The following is a 21,357-nucleotide window of genomic DNA, read 5'->3' as shown; positions in this document are numbered from 1 at the left end:
GGGCACGCCCCCGGCCCGCCCACCAAACGGAACGAGCTGTCATTCAAAATTGACAGCTCGCCCCCTTTGGTGCGAGACCAGGAGCAACGGACTGGCTGTCGCTATCCTGGTCTCGCGCATGCGCACGACGGAACCAGGTCCGTCGTGCGTATGCGCACTGCCCCACTGTCGATCCGCTTGCGAGCGCTCAGCGCTCGCGAGCGGGTCTGAATCAGGCCCTTTGTTCCAAGGGTGATTTCGGCTTTCAAGACTCCAACCGTTTGTGGTACTGGTTCTTCCACAAGATTCACCTTTTGTTCTAGACCCTTAACAGTAAGGGTGTTCATATTTCTGTGGACAGGACTACAGTCATACTTAAAACAGACACTCTAATTGTTTTGTATGATGATGTTTGTCCTGGCTAGCCAGCCTCAAAACTGTCGCTGGCCTGCTGAAATTGTCTGACCTTCAGACAGGCGGTTATGGCATCATCTAGGGAGCCTCCACCTTTTTTTTCATTACCGAGCAATCCTCTCGCTCAGTCGGTTCCACGTGGGCGGCTGGTCGCGGGGTTTATCCATGGAGTTTCTTTGTAAAGAGGCTACTTGGTCTGGCCGGTATACCTTTATTATTTTTTATAGATTTTAAATGCTTGTGGCCTCTGCAGCGCAGTATGGCCGTTCTGTTTTGCAGGGTTCTCAGCGCTTTCCTGCCCATAATGGAAGCTCTGGGATGTCCCCACTGTCTTTAGCCTCCACTATCCCCTAGTGGATGAAGGATAAAACAGGGTTTTGGTGCTCAATGATAAATCCCTTTCTCCGATTCCATAGAGGACACTGGACACCCGTACCCTGCTCTGTTCATTCATACCAGGGTTGGGATCTTTCTATGTTATGACTTTTAGTGAACAGTTTTATGTCTCTGGTTGTGTTACTGTTATTTCAACCTTATCTTATGTTCTGTTCTTATCTTATGTTCTGCTTCACCGCCTCCTTCCATTTGCTTTTTCTCAGCTCCCCATTGGCACAGTTTTCTTAGACTGGGGCTTTGAGGGGGGTATAGAGGGGGAGGGGCTAGTGACACTTCTTGAAATTTAGTGCCAGCTCCACTTAGCACCGCCTATACCCACTGTCTTCAGTCGCCAGTGTCCCCTATGGAATCGGAGAAAGGGATTTATCTGTAAGTACCAAAATCAAATTACTGCAGATGTGGGAGTAGAGAAAATAAGATCACTGACTGTACAAAATTCGCCCAGATATTTAGGAGACAGAGGAATAGGGCAGTAGTGGGGAGAGAGGCTGGGCTGGGAGATGTGGTGCGCTATCGGAGGGCGTATAATGGGGAGGGAGAGCAGAGAAGTAGGGTAAGGTGATGGGGCAGAGACTTTTTCCCAGGTTACTGGGGAGAAGACCTGAGGGTGGAATGAGGAGGAAAAGGTGGGTGGTCTGTGAGGGATCTGGCCTGGGGAAATATCTTGTCATATGGTGTTGTGTACTTGTATATATTATACTATGTGTAGTAATCACTGGTTATAATGTCTGTGACCTGTGTATAGGGATCAGTGTGTATCAGGTGTGTGATATTAGTGTGACCTGTGTGTATCAGGTGGGTGATATGGATCAGGGAAGAGGAGAGCTAAATGTTTACTCAGTTTTTCATGTTTGAATATGTTACACGTACTCTGATATTTATTATACTATATTTACTCCTAGACAAGTGGACAGTGAAGAACCAGAGAGTCTTTACTAGAAATAACGTGAGGTTTAGAGGTGTTCTGTATAAATCACTGATTACTAAGGATGGATACGGACAGGAGTCACAGGACCGACAAAATAATAGGGGCCTGATTCAGACTCGCTCACGAGTGCATAGGGCTCGCAAGCGGGTCAATGGTGGCCCAGTGCGCATGCACGGCGTGCGAGCCCCGGAGCGAGTGCAAATTCACTTGCTGCGGGGCTCGCAACAAAACGGGGCTGCTTTCGATGTTGATCGACAGCTCGCCCTGTTTTGTAGGCAGGTAGGGGGGGTGGCTGCACAAACGTAGGCGTTCCCGAAGTGGACTTCCTGCTCTGTTAGAGCAGGAAGTCCACTTGGCATTGTGAGTGCTGAGACCCTACCTTAGGGTCTTCTCACAATGCCGATGGTCGCGATAATCGTTACCATCTCCAGCCCGCTCGCACAAGCTGTGGGTGGGCACCCACAGCTTAGCGAGCAGGTTGGTTAAAAAAAAAAAACTGCGAGCACCTCTGAATCAGACCCAAAATCTCACCCTGGAGATCATCTACCTGCTGACTGGGGAGGTGAGAGAGTCTGGGAGTGTCACAGTGACATCACTTATATCTATAGTAATAATACCGGGTCATGACTGAGGGGGTGAGGGGATCTGTGAGTGTCACAGTGACATCACTTATATCTATGTAATAATAATACAGGGACATGACTGGGGAGGTGAGGGGATATGGGAGTGTCACAGTGACATCACTTATATCTATAGTAATACATGGACATGACTGAGGGGGTGAGGAGATCTGGGAGTGTCACAGTGACATCACTTATATCTATAGTAATAATACAGGGACATGACTGGGGAGGTGAGGGGATCTGGGAGTGTATGCAGTGATATTTGGTGTATCCCCCATTACACAGGATTACACAGTAGTGAAGAAGACATCCGGTGAGTGTGAGACACCCAGCAGTAATCCCCGTGTGTCAGGAAGACTGAGCAGGACCCAGAGCCCCATCACGGTTCCTCCACCTCACTCACTGGTAAACAAGAGACACAATGACCAGAAGATTCTGGAACTCGTCGACAAGATCATTCGGCTGCTGACTGAAGAGGTGACTGCTGGGAATGGGACATTATACAGTAACACCAGGGGTTGTGTCTGGGTGATAACTGGAGAGGTGACTTCTGGGAATGGGACATTATACAGTAACACCAGGGAATGTGTCTGGGTGGTGACTTTAGAGGTGACTGCTGGGAACGGGACATTATACAGTAACACCAGGGGTTGTGTCTGGGTGATGACTGGAGAGGTGACTGCTGGGAATGGGACATTATGCAGTAACACCAGGGGTTGTGTCTGGGTGATGACTGGAGAGGTGACTGCTGGGAATGGGACATTATACAGTAACACCAGGGAATGTGTCTGGGTGATGACTGGAGAGGTGACTGCTGGGAATGGGACAGTAACACCAGGGAGTGTGTCTGGGTGATGACTGGAGAGGTGACTGCTGGGAATGGGACATTATACAGTAACACCAGGGGATGTGTCTGGGTGATGACTGGATAGGTGACTGCTGTGAATGGGACATTATACAGTAATACCAGGGGATGTGTCTGGGTGGTGACTTTAGAGGTGACTGCTGGGAATGGGACAGTAACACCAGGGAGTGTGTCTGGGTGATGACTGGAGAGGTGACTGCTGGGAATGGGACATTATACAGTAACACCAGGGGATGTGTCTGGGTGATGACTGGAGAGGTGACTGCTGGGAATGGGACATTATACAGTAACACCAGGGAATGTGTCTGGGTGATGACTGGAGAGGTGACTGCTGGGAATGGGACAGTAACACCAGGGAGTGTGTCTGGGTGATGACTGGAGAGGTGACTGCTGGGAATGGGACATTATACAGTAACACCAGGGGATGTGTCTGGGTGATGACTGGATAGGTGACTGCTGTGAATGGGACATTATACAGTAATACCAGGGGATGTGTCTGGGTGGTGACTTTAGAGGTGACTGCTGGGAATGGGACATTATACAGTAACACCAGGGGATGTGTCTGGGTGATGACTAGGGTGACTGCTGGGAATGGGACATTATACAGTAACACCGGGGGATGTGTCTGGGTGATGACTGGAGAGGTGACTTCTGGGAATGGGACATTATACAGTAACACCAGGGAAAGTGTCTGGGTGATGACTGGAGAGGTGACTGCTGGGAATGGGACATTATACAGTAACACCAGGGAATGTGTCTGGGTGATGACTGGAGAGGTGACTGCTGGGAATGGGACATTATACATTAACACCAGGGGATGTGTCTGGGTGGTGACTTTAGTGGTGACTGCTGGGAATGGGACATTATACAGTAATACCAGGGGTTGTGTCTGGGTGATGACTGGAGAGGTGACTGCTGGGAATGGGACATTATACAGTAACACCAGGGAATGTGTCTGGGTGATGACTGGAGAGGTGACTGCTGGGAATGGGACATTATACAGTAACACCAGGGAATGTGTCTGGGTGATGACTGGAGAGGTGACTGCTGGGAATGGGACATTATACAGTAACACCAGGGGATGTGTCTGGGTGATGACTAGAGAGGTGACTGCTGGGAATGGGACATTATACAGTATACAGTAACACCGGGGGATGTGTCTGGGTGATAACTGGAGAGGTGACTTCTGGGAATGGGACATTATACAGTAACACCAGGGAATGTGTCTGGGTGATGACTGGAGAGGTGACTGCTGGGAATGGGACATTATACAGTAACACCAGGGAATGTGTCTGGGTGATGACTGGAGAGGTGACTTCTGGGAATGGGACATTATACATTAACACCAGGGGATGTGTCTGGGTGGTGACTTTAGTGGTGACTGCTGGGAATGGGACATTATACAGTAACATCAGGGGATGTGTCTGGGTGGTGACTTTAGAGGTGACTTCTGGGAATGGGACATGATACAGTAACACCAGGGGTTGTGTCTGGGTGATGACAGGAGAGGTGACTGCTGGGAATGGGACATTATACAGTAACACCAGGGAATGTGTCTGGGTGATGACTGGAGTGGTGACTGCTGGGAATGGGACATTATACAGTAACACCAGGGGGTGTGTCTGGGTGGTGACTTTAGAGGTGACTGCTGGGAATGGGACATTATACAGTAACACCAGGGGTTGTGTCTGGGTGATGACTGGAGAGGTGACTGCTGGGAATGGGACATTATACATTAACACCAGGGGATGTGTCTGGGTGGTGACTTTAGTGGTGACTGCTGAGAATGGGACATTATACAGTAACACCAGGGAATGTGTCTGGGTGATGACTGGAGAGGTGACTGCTGGGTATGGGACATTATACAGTAACACCAGGGAATGTGTCTGGGTGATGACTGGAGAGGTGACTGCTGGGAATGGGACATTATACAGTAACACCAGGGGATGTGTCTGGGTGATGACTGGATAGGTGACTTCTGGGAATGGGACATTATACAGTAACACCAGGGAATATGTCTGGGTGATGACTGGAGTGGTGACTGCTGGGAATGGGACATTATACAGTAACACCAGGGGGTGTGTCTGGGTGATGACTGGAGAGGTGACTGCTGGGAATGGGACATTATACAGTAACACCAGGGGTTGTGTCTGGGTGATGACTTGAGAGGTGAAAGCTGGGAATGGGACATTATACAGTAACACCAGGGAATGTGTCTGGGTGATTACTGGATAGGTGACTTCTGGGAATGGGACATTATACAGTAACACCAGGGGTTGTGTCTGGGTGATGACTGGAGAGGTGACTGCTGGGAATGGGACATTATACAGTAACACCAGGGGATGTGTCTGGGTGATGACTGGATAGGTGACTTCTGGGAATGGGACATTATACAGTAACACCAGGGGATGTGTCTGGGTGGTGACTAGAGAGGTGACTGCTGGGAATGGGACATTATACAGTAACACCAGGGGATGTGTCTGGGTGATGACTGGAGAGGTGACTGCTGGGAATGGGACATTATACAGTAACTCCAGGGGATGTCTTTGGGTGATGACTGGAGAGGTGACTGCTGGGAATGGGGCATTATACAGTAACACCAGGGGATGTGTCTGGGTGATGACTGTATCATTGTGTGTGTCACATTCCTATAAGGTGTCAGAATGTCACTGTCTATGTCTCCATGCAGGAGGAGTATATAGAGGAACACAGGGGTCTGTACAAGGATGTGATGATGGAGAATCACCGGCCCCTCACATCACTGGGTAAGAGGAGACTGTCATTCTTTGTACAGAGGAAAACAGCTATGGGGGCCCCCTATTATTATCATTTTTACCCTTTATTTATATGACGCCACATAGGTTCCGCAGCGCCTTACACAGTACATAAGTGAGGACACAAGAAAAACAGTTAATAGTAATACAAAACAATGCAGGACAAGGACATGGTTTGTACACATAGCTTAGCTGCATAACACAAGCAGCAGGGCCTCAGCCACCAAATGTTGGGTGCCAATTGGCGAGTTAGGAGTAAATGATACAATAAGTTATGGGCGGAGAAGCATGTGAGGGGTGAGGGCCCTGTTCGTGAGAGCTTACATTCTAAAGGGGAGGGGCTTACAGACAGGGGCGACACAGAGGGGTAGATAGTGAGGAAGGAGCATGGAGCAGTGGGTTAGGATATGTGCTGCGGAATGCGTGTGTTTAAGATAAACTGATGTTATGTCAAAATTAAGTCCTTCATTCATCTATTTCTATGACAGAAAATAGATTTTATTTATGTGTTATTTACATGAGAGATGTACAAAATAAAGTTATAGCACTTTAATTTTTTTGTGTTGCATTTTAGCATCTAAATACATCCTTCTAAAAATGCAGCTCCTGCCATCCTAATACAATAGTGAATACTTTAGTCCCAGCTGCTGGGTGCTATGCCATACTCCTGTGAGTGGGTGCATCTCACATGCTAGACCCACCCACAAATGGATGCAGCCATGCCCAACATGCTGTGGTCCCACAGGATGTTGCTGTATCCAGGCCCAGAATTTCTCTTGGCAGCCCTGGAGGTGTCAGGCAGAACCAGGATGGAATGGGTCTTAGTGGTGGGGTAGCAAGGCCATGGAGGGAGGGAGGTGGTTGAGAGTGGAGGAACAGGAAAGGTGGGGGAAAGAAGCAGAGGATTGGAAAGCAGACTGATGAGAGAAAATAGGGGGAACAGCAAGTGGAGGAGACAAGAGGGGGAGGATAGGGATGGATAAAGTAGAGGATTATGTGGACACTGAATAAGGGGGGTGTTTGAAGAAAAGGTGTTCATGCTGTGGACGAGGTAATAAGTGAGATGAAAACTGGAGTGGAGACTGTGAGATAGACAGTGTGGATAAAAGTTGTTAAATGTTCAAAAATACAGATAAAAGAACAGTGCTGCTAATGTATGAGTGCAGCACCAAAAGTGATATATAAAGAGAGGTTTGTGAGTAGAGGGTGCTGGAATTAGTTGTTAAAAGAATGGTTAAAGTGGATTGATGTGATGCAATGGAAAAAGACAATACCTACAAGATTTTCTGTAGTATGAAGGCAAAATCTACACATCATCTGATAATCACATATATGCAATGTAATCAGTCACTGTGTGTCTCCTAAAGATGGACCCAGTAACAGAAATACCCCAGAGAGATGTCCCCCTCCTCTTTATTCCCAGGATTGTACAGCGGAGAATCACAGGATCCCACAGGAGCATCAGGTAGGTGGGATTTATGGTCTCACCAATATACCACAGTGACTGTCACTATATTATGTGTAGAGAAGCTGTATCTTATTAACCACAAATCTACTTATTGTGATTTAATGAAATCTGACATTTTTATTCTGTTTTCTTATGTTTTGTTAGGGAGAAGAGGAGACGTATGTGACTGATATCAAGGCAGAAGATATAGAGGGAGAAGAGGAGACATATGTGACTGATATAAAGGTAGAAGATATAGAGGGAGAAGAAGAGACGTATGTGACTGATATAAAGGTAGAAGATATAGAGGGAGAAGAGGAGACATATGTGACTGATATAAAGGTCGAAGATATAGAGTTAGAAGAGGAGACATATGTGACTGATATGAAGGAAGAAGATACAGAGGAAGAAGGAGATACGTATGTGACTGATATAAAGGTAGAAGATATAGAGGGAGAAGAGGAGACATATGTGACTGATATAAAGGTAGAAGATATAGAGGGAGAAGAAGAGACGTATGTGACTGATATAAAGGTAGAAGATATAGAGGGAGAAGAAGAGACGTATGTGACTGATATGAAGGCAGAAGATACAGAGGAAGAAGAGACGTATGTGACTGATATGAAGGCAGAAGATACAGAGGAAGAAGAGACGTATGTGACTGATATGAAGGCAGAAGATACAGAGGAAGAAGAGACGTATGTGACTGATATGAACACAGAAGATATTGAGGGAGAAGAGATGTATGTGATGGGTCATCAGCAGTGTAGGGAAAAGGAAATCTCTACAGATATCAACAGAGGTGAGTAATAAACACTTATTACAGAAAAGAGTCACATATTCTTGAGGGAAATGTATCTGCCCAGTGGTGGAGTCAGGAGCCATCAGCCCCTATTATACTCCTGCTCTCCCCCTCACATCATGTCACTGTGTGTTACCAGCCCAGAAATCTGACCAGTCTCCTCCCCACACTCTCTGGCGTATCTCATACATCAGGAGCCATCAACCCCTATTATACTCCTGCTCCCCCCCTCACATCATGTCACTGTGTGTTACCAGCCCAGAGATCTGACCAGTCTCCTCCCCACACTCTCTATGCAATGTGCTGGTGTGAGGTACATGGGTATGGAGACTTAGCTTATTACGTAGCCCAGCATATTTTTATTACGGTTCATTGATTACACAGGTAGGTTACATCTGTATCTTTATTGTGTGTTATGGTAGCAATACAATACAGTACATCACACTAAGTGGTACCTAAAGCAGTCGCCATGTTAATCGCCAGTCCCCTAGATCAGATGTTACCCACACAGTGTACCTGGGAGGAGGCAGCAGCCCACACTCCAAGTAGTGCCGGATGTCAGTCACTGCAATTACCTCCTGTATGCCCATCCAGTAACACAACTCTCAGGTGCAATGTTCTGCAGAAGTGTGACTGGATACCTAGTCCAGCAGCCTAACACCACCAAGGCCGGGACATCTTCCCACTATACCATTCTGTAATACTGTCCTTCTGGTAGGAGACAAAGCTCCATTCTCCAGTATCTCCTTGTAGGAGCCTAAACTCCACACCCCAGAGGACGTTACACAGTACTGAGCCCCAACCCCCTCCTGTCCTGTCCTTGTAATAGAGCTCAGTGCCCACAATGTAGGTGTACACCCCTGTGCAGGTAACTCATTAGTGTGTCCTCTGCAGTGTTCTCCCCAGAAATTTTTTCCAGCCGGGTGGCATCAAGAAGTAGCCGGGTGGGGACCTGCGCAATAATAAAAAATTTTAAATCCTGCCCTTATAATGATTTAAACTTGAAATAACAATTTATATTTAATTATCTTCTTCTTAGAGGCCCAGATACTGTCCCCACTTGCAGGCTACACAGAATGTATATTTTATACAGCTCTACAAATACTGGCCCCATTTGCAGGCTACACAGAATGTATTTTTTTATACAGCTCTACAGATACTGTCCCCACTTGCAGGCTACACAGAATGTATATTTTATACAGCTCTACAGATACTGTCCCTACTTGCAGGCTACACAGAATGTATTTTTTATACATCTCTACAAATACTGGCCACACTTGCAGGCTCTTTAATCAGTTTAGGTGACTGTTCCCGTCTGAACTTTTATACAGGAGGAGGGATCTTTGTCCTCCAGCCTGACACCGCCCCTGCACTGTGATGGACAACTACCCCCCACCCCAATGCCACATCCCCTGCTCGGCACTCTCCCTGGCCTAATGCTGTGTCCCCTGCCCCAATGCCGCGTCCCCTGCCCAGCACCTCCCCCTGCCCCAATGCCGCGTCCCCTGCCTGGCACCTCCCCCCGCCCCAATGCACCGTGTGTCGTCACCTGGAACCTTCACTAACATGTCCTTATTGCCGGTGGACACGGAGCCTCCAATGTGAAGAATGTGACGTTGGCGGCAACAAGGACACATTGAGGGTGACTGGGAATGCGGTGCATTGGGGCGGGGGGGAAGTGCCGGGCAGTAGGCTATTTCTGCCGGGCGATGAGCCCACAGAAAACAGCCTGGGGAGAATACTGCCCCTGGTATTGGGTATTCCTGCAGGGGGGCTGGGTGTGATGTACACTCCCCCCTGATTACTAGTTACCCCCTGTGGTGTGAGTGCCTTTGTGTCTGAGAGTTACCGGGATAGAACAATGGTACTCAGAGGATTGGTAATGAGGGGGATCTATGATAATGAGGGGTCCCTCCTCTAGTTATCTCCTCATAGTCATGTGTGACATTCCGCACCCTCCAGCTGTTCTGTGCTTCCTGCCTCAGAGACAGACAGAGGACATGGACACAGAAAGACTTCCTCTAATACCTTTCATACGAGGGTTGTTCAAAAAGTAATGCCTAAATGCTCACAACTCAAATTTTATTATAAATACAGATTTGAAAATTTGCAGTAAAATACTTTGAAGTCTTAGTAACAGAATGACTCTACTCAAAAAAATCACCATCTGTCCTTAAATATTTTTTTCACCTCTTAACCCAAGATGTGAAACTACTTTGGAAAATTTCCAGTGGTTGGTGTTTGACCCAGGAACGTATGGCGTTTTTAACAAACTCTATGTCTTCAAAATGTTGACCCCGGAGACAGTATTTGAGAAGGCCAAACAGATGAAAGTCAGAAGGGCTAAATCAGGACTGTATGGTGGATGTGGCATTATTGCCCACCCCATTTTGGCAATGGCCGCAGATGTTAACATGAAAGAGTGAGGCCTGGCATTGTCGTGGTGTAAGATGACATTTGACAGTCGAATTGTTTACCTTTTTTTGTGGATGCCTTCTTTCAGCTTCTTAAGTGTAATAATGTATCGGTCACTGTTGATTGATTGGTTTGGTTCCAAGTAATATGAGAATAACACCTTGGCAATCCCAGAAGAATGTGGCCATGACTTTGTTTACGGATCGCTGTGATTTAAACTTTTTTGGCCTAGGTGAAGCTGTGTGTTTCCATTGCTTTGATAGGGCCTTTGTTTCTGGGTCATAAAGGAATACCCAGGTCTCTTCTCCTGTAATGACATTTTCCAAAAACGTCTCATGGTTGGTTTCAAAGATGGTCAAAAGATCATTGCACACTTCCGCCCTCTGGGCCTTATGATCCCTGGTTAATTGCTTTGGAACCCATTTAGCACACACCTTACGATATCCCAAATCATTGATTAGTGTCTCTACAGTTGATGGTCTGCCACCACGAGGTTTGTCGCACACAGATGATTCTCCCAAATGAAAACACTTCATACACCTTCTGACATTGCTATAGTCACTTGTACGCTCACCATACACCTTCTGACATTGCTATAGTCACTTGTACGCTCACCATACACTTTTTTCAGTCTTCTGTGGATTTCTGTAGCACTGCAGCCTTCTTTTTCCAGAAATTCAAGGACAGCTCTTTGTTTCATCTTGGATTCCATGGTATTTCTTGGACTACCTAAACAAAACTACATATATAGTTAGCAGACATATTAAACTACAAACTGACAAAGTTTCAAATAAATGTTGCATATTATTTCATAGTTATGAGCATTTAGGCATTACTTTTAGGACGACCCTCGTATGTTACCTGGCAATGTTACTTATACACAACATGTCAGCTTCACTGTACACATTACTACTATACACCCCCTTATGTGCTGTCTATACCCCTCACCCACAGTATATGCTGCACATTACTACTATACACCCCTTATGTGCTGTCTATACCCCTCACCTACAGTATATGCTGCACATTACTACTATAAACCCTTTATGTGCTGTATATACCCATCACCCACAGAGTATGCTGCACATTACTACTATACACCCCCTTATGTGCTATCTATACCCGTCACCTACAGTATATGCTGCACATTACTACTATACACCCTTTATGTGCTGTATATACCCATCACCCACAGTATAAGCTGCACATTACTACTATACACCCCTTATGTGCTGTCTATACCCCTCACCCACAGTATATGCTGCACATTGCTACTATACACCCCTTATGTGCTGTCTATACCCCTCACCTACAGTATATGCTGCACATTATTACTATACACCCCCCTTATGTGCTGTCTATACCCCTCACCCACACAGTATATGCTGCACATTACTACTATACACCCCCTTATGTGCTGTCTATACCCCTCACCTACAGTATATGCTGCACATTACTACTATACACCCTCATATGTGCTGTATATACCCCTCACCCACACAGTATATGCTGCACAGTACTACTATACACCCCCTTATGTGCTGTCTATACCCCTCTCCCACAGTGTATATGCTGCACATTACTACTATACACCCCCTTATGTGCTGTCTATACCCCTCACCTACAGTATATGCTGCACATTACTACTATACACCCCCATATGTGCTGTATATACCCCTCACCTACAGTATATGCTGCACATTACTACTATACACCCCTTATGTGCTGTCTATACCCCTCACCCACACAGTATATGCTGCACATTACTACTATACACCCCTTATTTGCTGTCCATACCCCTCACCCACACAGTATATGCTGCACAGTACTACTATACACCCCCTTATGTGCTGACTATACCCCTCACCCACAGTGTATGCTACACATTACTACTATACACCCCTTATGTGCTGTCCATACCCCTCACCCACAGTATATGCTGCACATTACTACTATACACCCCCTTATGTGCTGTCTATACCCCTCACCTACAGTATATGCTGCACATTACTACGATACACCCCCTTATGTGCTGTCTATACCTCTTACCCACAGTATATGCTGCACAGTACTACGATACACCCCCTTATATGCTGTCTATACCCCTCACCCACAATGTATGCTGCACATTACTACTATACACCCCCTTATGTGCTGTCTTTACCCCTCACCCACAGTATATGCTGCACATTACTACTATACACCCCTTATGTGCTGTCTATACCCCTCCTCTACTGTATATGCTGCACATTACTACTATACACCCCCTTATGTGCTGTCTATACCCCTCACCCACAGTATACGCTGCACAGTACTACTATACACCCCTTATGTGCTGTCTATACCCCTCACCCACAGTATACGCTGCACAGTACTACTATACACCCCCTTATGTGCTGTCTATACCCCTCACCTATAGTATATGCTGCACATTACTACTATACACCCCCTTATGTGCTGTCTATACCCCTCACCCACAGTATATGCTGCACAGTACTGCTATACACCCCTTATGTGCTGTCTATACCTCTCACCCACAGTATATGCTGCACAGTACTACTATACACCCCCTTTTGTGCTGTCTATACCCCTCACCCACAGTATATACTGCACAGTACTACTATACACCCCTTATGTGCTGTCTATACCCCTCACCCACAGTATATGCTGCACATTACTACTATACACCCCCTTATGTGCTGCCTATTCCTCACCCACAGTATATACTGCACATTACTACTATACACCCTTTATGTGCTGTATATACCCCTCACCTACAGTATATGCTGCACATTACTACTATACACCCCTTATGTGCTGTCTATACCCCTCACCCACACAGTATATGCTGCACATTACTACTATACACCCCTTATTTGCTGTCCATACCCCTCACCCACACAGTATATGCTGCACAGTACTACTATACACCCCCTTATGTGCTGACTATACCCCTCACCCACAGTGTATGCTACACATTACTACTATACACCCCTTATGTGCTGTCCATACCCCTCACCCACAGTATATGCTGCACATTACTACTATACACCCCCTTATGTGCTGTCTATACCCCTCACCTACAGTATATGCTGCACATTACTACGATACACCCCCTTATGTGCTGTCTATACCTCTTACCCACAGTATATGCTGCACAGTACTACGATACACCCCCTTATATGCTGTCTATACCCCTCACCCACAATGTATGCTGCACATTACTACTATACACCCCCTTATGTGCTGTCTTTACCCCTCACCCACAGTATATGCTGCACATTACTACTATACACCCCTTATGTGCTGTCTATACCCCTCCTCTACTGTATATGCTGCACATTACTACTATACACCCCCTTATGTGCTGTCTATACCCCTCACCCACAGTATACGCTGCACAGTACTACTATACACCCCTTATGTGCTGTCTATACCCCTCACCCACAGTATACGCTGCACAGTACTACTATACACCCCCTTATGTGCTGTCTATACCCCTCACCTATAGTATATGCTGCACATTACTACTATACACCCCCTTATGTGCTGTCTATACCCCTCACCCACAGTATATGCTGCACAGTACTGCTATACACCCCTTATGTGCTGTCTATACCTCTCACCCACAGTATATGCTGCACAGTACTACTATACACCCCCTTTTGTGCTGTCTATACCCCTCACCCACAGTATATACTGCACAGTACTACTATACACCCCTTATGTGCTGTCTATACCCCTCACCCACAGTATATGCTGCACATTACTACTATACACCCCCTTATGTGCTGCCTATTCCTCACCCACAGTATATACTGCACATTACTACTATACACCCCCTTATGTGCTGTCTATACCCCTCACCTACAGTATATGCTGCACATTACTACGATACACCCCCTTATGTGCTGTCTATACCTCTTACCCACAGTATATGCTGCACAGTACTACGATACACCCCCTTATGTGCTGTCTATACCTCTTACCCACAGTATATGCTGCACAGTACTACGATACACCCCCTTATATGCTGTCTATACCCCTCACCCACAATGTATGCTGCACATTACTACTATACACCCCCTTATGTGCTGTCTTTACCCCTCACCCACAGTATATGCTGCACATTACTACTATACACCCCTTATGTGCTGTCTATACCCCTCCTCTACTGTATATGCTGCACATTACTACTATACACCCCCTTATGTGCTGTCTATACCCCTCACCCACAGTATACGCTGCACAGTACTACTATACACCCCTTATGTGCTGTCTATACCCCTCACCCACAGTATACGCTGCACAGTACTACTATACACCCCCTTATGTGCTGTCTATACCCCTCACCTATAGTATATGCTGCACATTACTACTATACACCCCCTTATGTGCTGTCTATACCCCTCACCCACAGTATATGCTGCACAGTACTGCTATACACCCCTTATGTGCTGTCTATACCTCTCACCCACAGTATATGCTGCACAGTACTACTATACACCCCCTTTTGTGCTGTCTATACCCCTCACCCACAGTATATACTGCACAGTACTACTATACACCCCTTATGTGCTGTCTATACCCCTCACCCACAGTATATGCTGCACATTACTACTATACACCCCCTTATGTGCTGCCTATTCCTCACCCACAGTATATACTGCACATTACTACTATACACCCTTTATGTGCTGTATATACCCCTCACCTACAGTATATGCTGCACATTACTACTATACACCCCTTATGTGCTGTCTATACCCCTCACCCACACAGTATATGCTGCAAATTACTACTATACACCCCTTATTTGCTGTCCATACCCCTCACCCACACAGTATATGCTGCACAGTACTACTATACACCCCCTTATGTGCTGACTATACCCCTCACCCACAGTGTATGCTACACATTACTACTATACACCCCTTATGTGCTGTCCATACCCCTCACCCACAGTATATGCTGCACATTACTACTATACACCCCCTTATGTGCTGTCTATACCCCTCACCTACAGTATATGCTGCACATTACTACGATACACCCCCTTATGTGCTGTCTATACCTCTTACCCACAGTATATGCTGCACAGTACTACGATACACCCCCTTATATGCTGTCTATACACCTCACCCACAATGTATGCTGCACATTACTACTATACACCCCCTTATGTGCTGTCTTTACCCCTCACCCACAGTATATGCTGCACATTACTACTATACACCCCTTATGTGCTGTCTATACCCCTCCTCTACTGTATATGCTGCACATTACTACTATACACCCCCTTATGTGCTGTCTATACCCCTCACCCACAGTATACGCTGCACAGTACTACTATACACCCCTTATGTGCTGTCTATACCCCTCACCCACAGTATACGCTGCACAGTACTACTATACACCCCCTTATGTGCTGTCTATACCCCTCACCTATAGTATATGCTGCACATTACTACTATACACCCCCTTATGTGCTGTCTATACCCCTCACCCACAGTATATGCTGCACAGTACTGCTATACACCCCTTATGTGCTGTCTATACCTCTCACCCACAGTATATGCTGCACAGTACTACTATACACCCCCTTTTGTGCTGTCTATACCCCTCACCCACAGTATATACTGCACAGTACTACTATACACCCCTTATGTGCTGTCTATACCCCTCACCCACAGTATATGCTGCACATTACTACTATACACCCCCTTATGTGCTGCCTATTCCTCACCCACAGTATATACTGCACATTACTACTATACACCCTTTATGTGCCGTCTATACCCCTCACCCACAGTGTATGCTGCACATTACTACTATACACCCCCTTATGTGCCGTCTATGCCCCTCACCCACAGTGTATGCTGCACATTACTACTATACACCCCATTATGTGCTGCCTATACCCCTCACCTACAGTATATGCTGCACATTACTACTATACACCCCCTTATGTGCTGTCTATACCCCTCACCCACAGTGTATGCTGCACATTACTACTATACACCCCCACAGTGTATGCTGCACATTATTACTATACACCCCTTATGTGCTGTCTATACCCCTCACCTACAGTATAGTATATGCTGCACATTACAACTATACACCCCCTTATGTGCTGTCTATACCCCTCACCAACAGTATGTGCTGCACATTACTACTATACACCCCCTTATGTGCTGTCTATGCCCCTCACCCACAGTATATGCTGCACAGTACTGCTATACACCCCCTTATGTGCTGTCTATACCCCTCACCCACAGTATATGCTGCACATTACTACTATACACCCCCTTATGTGCTGCTTATACCCCTCACCCACAGTATATGCTGCACATTACTACTATACACCCCCTTATGTGCTGCCTATACCCCTCACCCACAGTATATGCTGCACAGTACTACTATACACCCCCTTAGTGCTGTCAATACCCCTCACCCACAGTATATGCTGCACATTACTACTATACACCCCTTATGTGCTGTCTATACTCCTCACCCACAGTATATTCTGCACGTTACTACTATACCCCTCCCCCACAGTATATGCTGCACATTACTACTATACACCCCCTTATGTGCTGCCTATACCCCTCACCTACTGTCTATGCTGCACATTACTACTATACACCCCCTTATGTGCTGCCTATTCCCCTCCCCCACAGTATATGCTGCACATTACTACTATACACCCCCTTATGTGCTGCCTATACCCCTCACCTACAGTATATGCTGCACATTACTACTATACACCCCCTTATGTGCTGTCTATACCCCTCACCTACAGTATATGCTGCACATTACTACTATACACCCCCTTAGTGCTGTCTATACCCCTCCCCCACAGTATATGCTGCACATTACTACTATACACCCCTTATGTGCTGTATATACCCCTCACCTACAGTATATGCTGCACATTACTACTATACACCCCCTTATGTGCTGTCTATACCCCTCACCCACAGTGTATGCTGCACATTACTACTATACACCCCCTTATATGCTGTCTATACCCCTCACCCACAGTATATGCTGCACATTACTACTATACACCCCTTATGTGCTGTCTATACCCCTCACAAACACTGTATGCTGCACATTACTACTATACACCCCCTTATGTGCTGTCTATACCCCTCACCCACAGTATATGCTGCACATTACTACTATACACCCCCTTATGTGCTGCCTATACCCCTCACCCACAGTATATGCTGCACAATACTACTATACACCCCCTTTTGTGCTGCCTATACCAGTCACCTACAGTATATGCTGCACAGTACTACTATACAGCCCTTATGTGCTGTCTATACCCCTCACCCACAGTATATGCTGCACATTACTACTATATACCCCTTATGTGCTGTCTATACCCCTCACCCACAGTGTATGCTGCACATTACTACTATACACCCCCTTATGTGCTGTCTATACCCCTCACCCACACTGTATGCTGCACATTACTACTATACACCCCATTATGTGCTGCCTATACCCCTCACCCACAGTGTATGATGCACATTACTACTATACACCCCATTATGTGCTGCCTATACCCCTCACCCACAGTATATGCTGCACAGTACTACTATACACCCCATTATGTGCTGCCTATACCCCTCACCCACAGTATATGCTGCACAGTACTACTATACACCCCCTTATGTGCTGCCTATACCCCTCACTCCAGTATATTGTTGAAATACCCAATGCAAACTGATGAGGGCTGTCACAGCTGGGTGATATGGTTCTTTGTATATTTTAAGACAAGAGTCATCTTTTTTATTTTGTAAATGTATAATAATAACTGGCAAAAATTAACAAAACCACAAAACACTGAGAACTTATGCTGGGCATACACTGTGAGATTTCTCTCACAGTGTATTTGGCAGACATCTGCGCTCCGCCCCGGGGGAGGAGACATTTCCCTGTTCCTTCCGTAGGAAGGAACGATATTTCCCGTTAAACTGTCAGCCGCATCGGGCAGTGTATGCCCAGCTGCGGCCAACAGTTTAACGGGAAATATCGCATCGGACGGGCATGCTAGACAATCCAGCATGCCCGACCGAGCAATATTTAACCCTTGGTCGCCCCCTCACACGCTACAATTATCGCGGCTATCCGCCAAAATCGGGCCAGCATAAGTAATAGTAGTAGAATTCTTACATACATTTTATATTCATTCCTATAGATGGACGCACAATCAAGACCTCGGAGGGAGATGTTATTTTGAGCCAACATTTTAAAATGGAAGATAACATCAGACAGTTTTCTCCAGGAGACATCCCCATTACTCTAAATTTGCATCCAATACGTCACAGTGCAGATATATCTTCTGGTCCCTCTATTTATGAGAAATTTTCCCCTGATAACTCTAATATTGCTACACACAGTACAGCTCACATAGGTGATAAAGGATTTATCTGTTCTGAATGTGGGAAATGTTTCACAAAGAAATCATATCTTATTACACATCAGAGATGTCACACAGGGGAGAAACTATTTACATGCTCTCAGTGTGGAAAATGTTTTACACAAATAACAACTCTTGTTAGACATCAGAGATGTCACACAGGGGAGAAACCATGTTCATGTCCTGAGTGTGGGAAATGTTTTACAGTGAAAACAAATCTTGTTACACATAAGAGAAGTCACAGAGGTGAGAAACCTTTTCCATGTTCTGAGTGTGGGAAATGTTTCAGAGACAAAACACATCTTGCTATACATCAGAGAAGTCACACAGGTGAGAAGCCATTTCCATGTTCTGAATGTGGGAAATGTTTCACAGAGAAAGCACATCCTGTTAGACATCAGAGATGTCACACAGGGGAGAAACCATTTTCATGTGCAGAATGTGGGAAATGTTTTTCACATAAAGGAAATCTTGTTACACATCTGAGAACTCACACAGGTGAGAAGCCATTTTCATGTTCTGAGTGTGGGAAATGTTTTACAGCCAAATCAAATCTTATTACACATCAAATAATACATAAAAAAACATGAACTTTCTAAAGGTTTACTGTCTTTATTGTTTTTGAGATGGGCCCCTCCAATTTACAGAGATCTGCCCCTCCCTATGTAGATTCTCTAGTGTTATGTTGCTATGCGCCCCTGGATCCGGCCTAATTTTCTTTTAGTTCCTCCTGTTATCATTCCTGAAGAGACGTGTCTGGCGTCGCATGGCTGAGACTTTAATTTTTCTATATAAACTCCTAATGTTTGATAACTGATTGGTAAAGTGTTTTGCACAGCTGTTTTATTTCATGACATGTGTTTGTTGTTCTATATGCTATTTCATTTGTGTTTCTTATATTCTTTTGCTATCCCACTCCCCCGCCTTGCCTTTCCTGCTTTTCATACTGAGATTTAGTCATGCCCTATACCATTACCTTTGACCTCTTAACCCTATTTTTTTTTCTTTTCCTTTCTCCTCACATCCCACATACATTCTGCTAAAATGTTTACTTTTATAATTTTAAGGCTATGGGGTTCCCCCCCTCTCTCTTATGTCACCTCTTCAGAATTACGGCTTCACTTTGCCGTGCCCCCTCAGGGTTTTCTACCCACCTGCTGAACTATGCGCCTTTCCAACGCATAGCATTCCTTCCCCCTGTCAGCACCTATGGCCCTGGCCCTTGGTGCCAGTAGGCCGCACCTCCTCCCCTCCCTCATTCCGGTCTTCCCTCCTTTTCCAACAGGACATTCTTTATCTTCTTCCATCTCTGAAGATATCCTTTTTCTCCCTACCTATCCATTTCTGATTTTTCTTTTTCTTCTTTAGCTACCTTTTCGACCGTCGCACATGGGTCTTAAACTACTCTCGTTTAATGTGAAGGGCCTCAACAGCCCCCAAAAGCGTACCAAACATTTTTCTACCCTTAACATTTACAAAGGTGACCTAGTGTTCTTACAGGAGACCCACTTCTTGCAAAACCTCCACCCAGAGTTGCGCTCTAAGGCATACCCTACTACTATTTCACGCCTGTGACGCTAAACAAAAAAACGGGGGGTTGCCATTCTCATGGCCCGACACCTCACTTTTGATCTGATTGACTCCCACCGAGATAAATAGGGTCATTTTCTTATACTTATAGGCACTCTCAACAACACTTTGTGCACTATTGTTAACATATGCTCCTAATCAAAACAAACATGCTTTTTTTACTAAATTAGATAATCTTCTGTCCTGTAAGAATCAGGGCCCTCTTATTTTATCAGGGGACTTTAATGCGGTTTTTAATCCCACACTGGATAGATCTACCTCGGGGGCCACCAACTCCAGCGGAGCGGACCTCCGCAATTCCAAAGCTCTCCTTGATCTCATGAAGTCCTAGCTTCTCTACGACTCCTGGCGGGTTCGGGAACCACTAATTCGAGATTACACCTTTTCCCAAGTACATAGCTACTACTCCCGCATGGACGTGATTCTGCTCAGCCATGACCTAGCCCTCCATCTCATGAATGTTCAGGTCTATTCCTTGACCTGGTCTGACCATGCACCTATCTCAGCTGACCTTTCAGGTATCACTGAACGCCCACGCCCATTGACGTGGCATATGAATGACACTCTCCTCCACAACCAGGACATAGTCATACGACTTAATAAACACCTTATGGACTACTCTCAGTTAAATGCCCTCCCAGATACCTCCCCTTATACTGTCTGGATAACCCATAAGGCTGTGCTGAAGAC

At 45.8% G+C, this 21,357-nt stretch overlaps 1 protein-coding gene across 1 annotated transcript in view; it reads left to right on the top strand.

Annotated features, from left to right (window-relative positions):
• LOC148436298 (uncharacterized) overlaps positions 1-19,911 on the top strand; it is a 42,892-nt gene extending 22,981 nt beyond the window's left edge. The window contains exons 3-7 of the mRNA XM_088465057.1: positions 2,626-2,817; positions 5,895-5,970; positions 7,347-7,444; positions 7,592-8,228; positions 18,856-19,911. Coding sequence (XP_088321183.1) covers positions 2,626-2,817; positions 5,895-5,970; positions 7,347-7,444; positions 7,592-8,228; positions 18,856-19,667 — 1,815 coding nt within the window. The 3' untranslated portion in view covers positions 19,668-19,911. The remainder of the gene's footprint in view (positions 1-2,625; positions 2,818-5,894; positions 5,971-7,346; positions 7,445-7,591; positions 8,229-18,855) is intronic.
• Positions 19,912-21,357: the final 1,446 nt, after the last annotated feature.

The sequence above is a fragment of the Taudactylus pleione genome, unplaced genomic scaffold (genome assembly GCF_031769625.1).
Source record: "Taudactylus pleione unplaced genomic scaffold, aTauple2 ptg001839l, whole genome shotgun sequence".
NCBI classification, from domain to species: Eukaryota; Metazoa; Chordata; class Amphibia; order Anura; family Myobatrachidae; genus Taudactylus; species Taudactylus pleione.
Note: the sequence above shows the minus strand (reverse complement) of the source record. Positions and strands in the feature narration are given on the sequence as shown.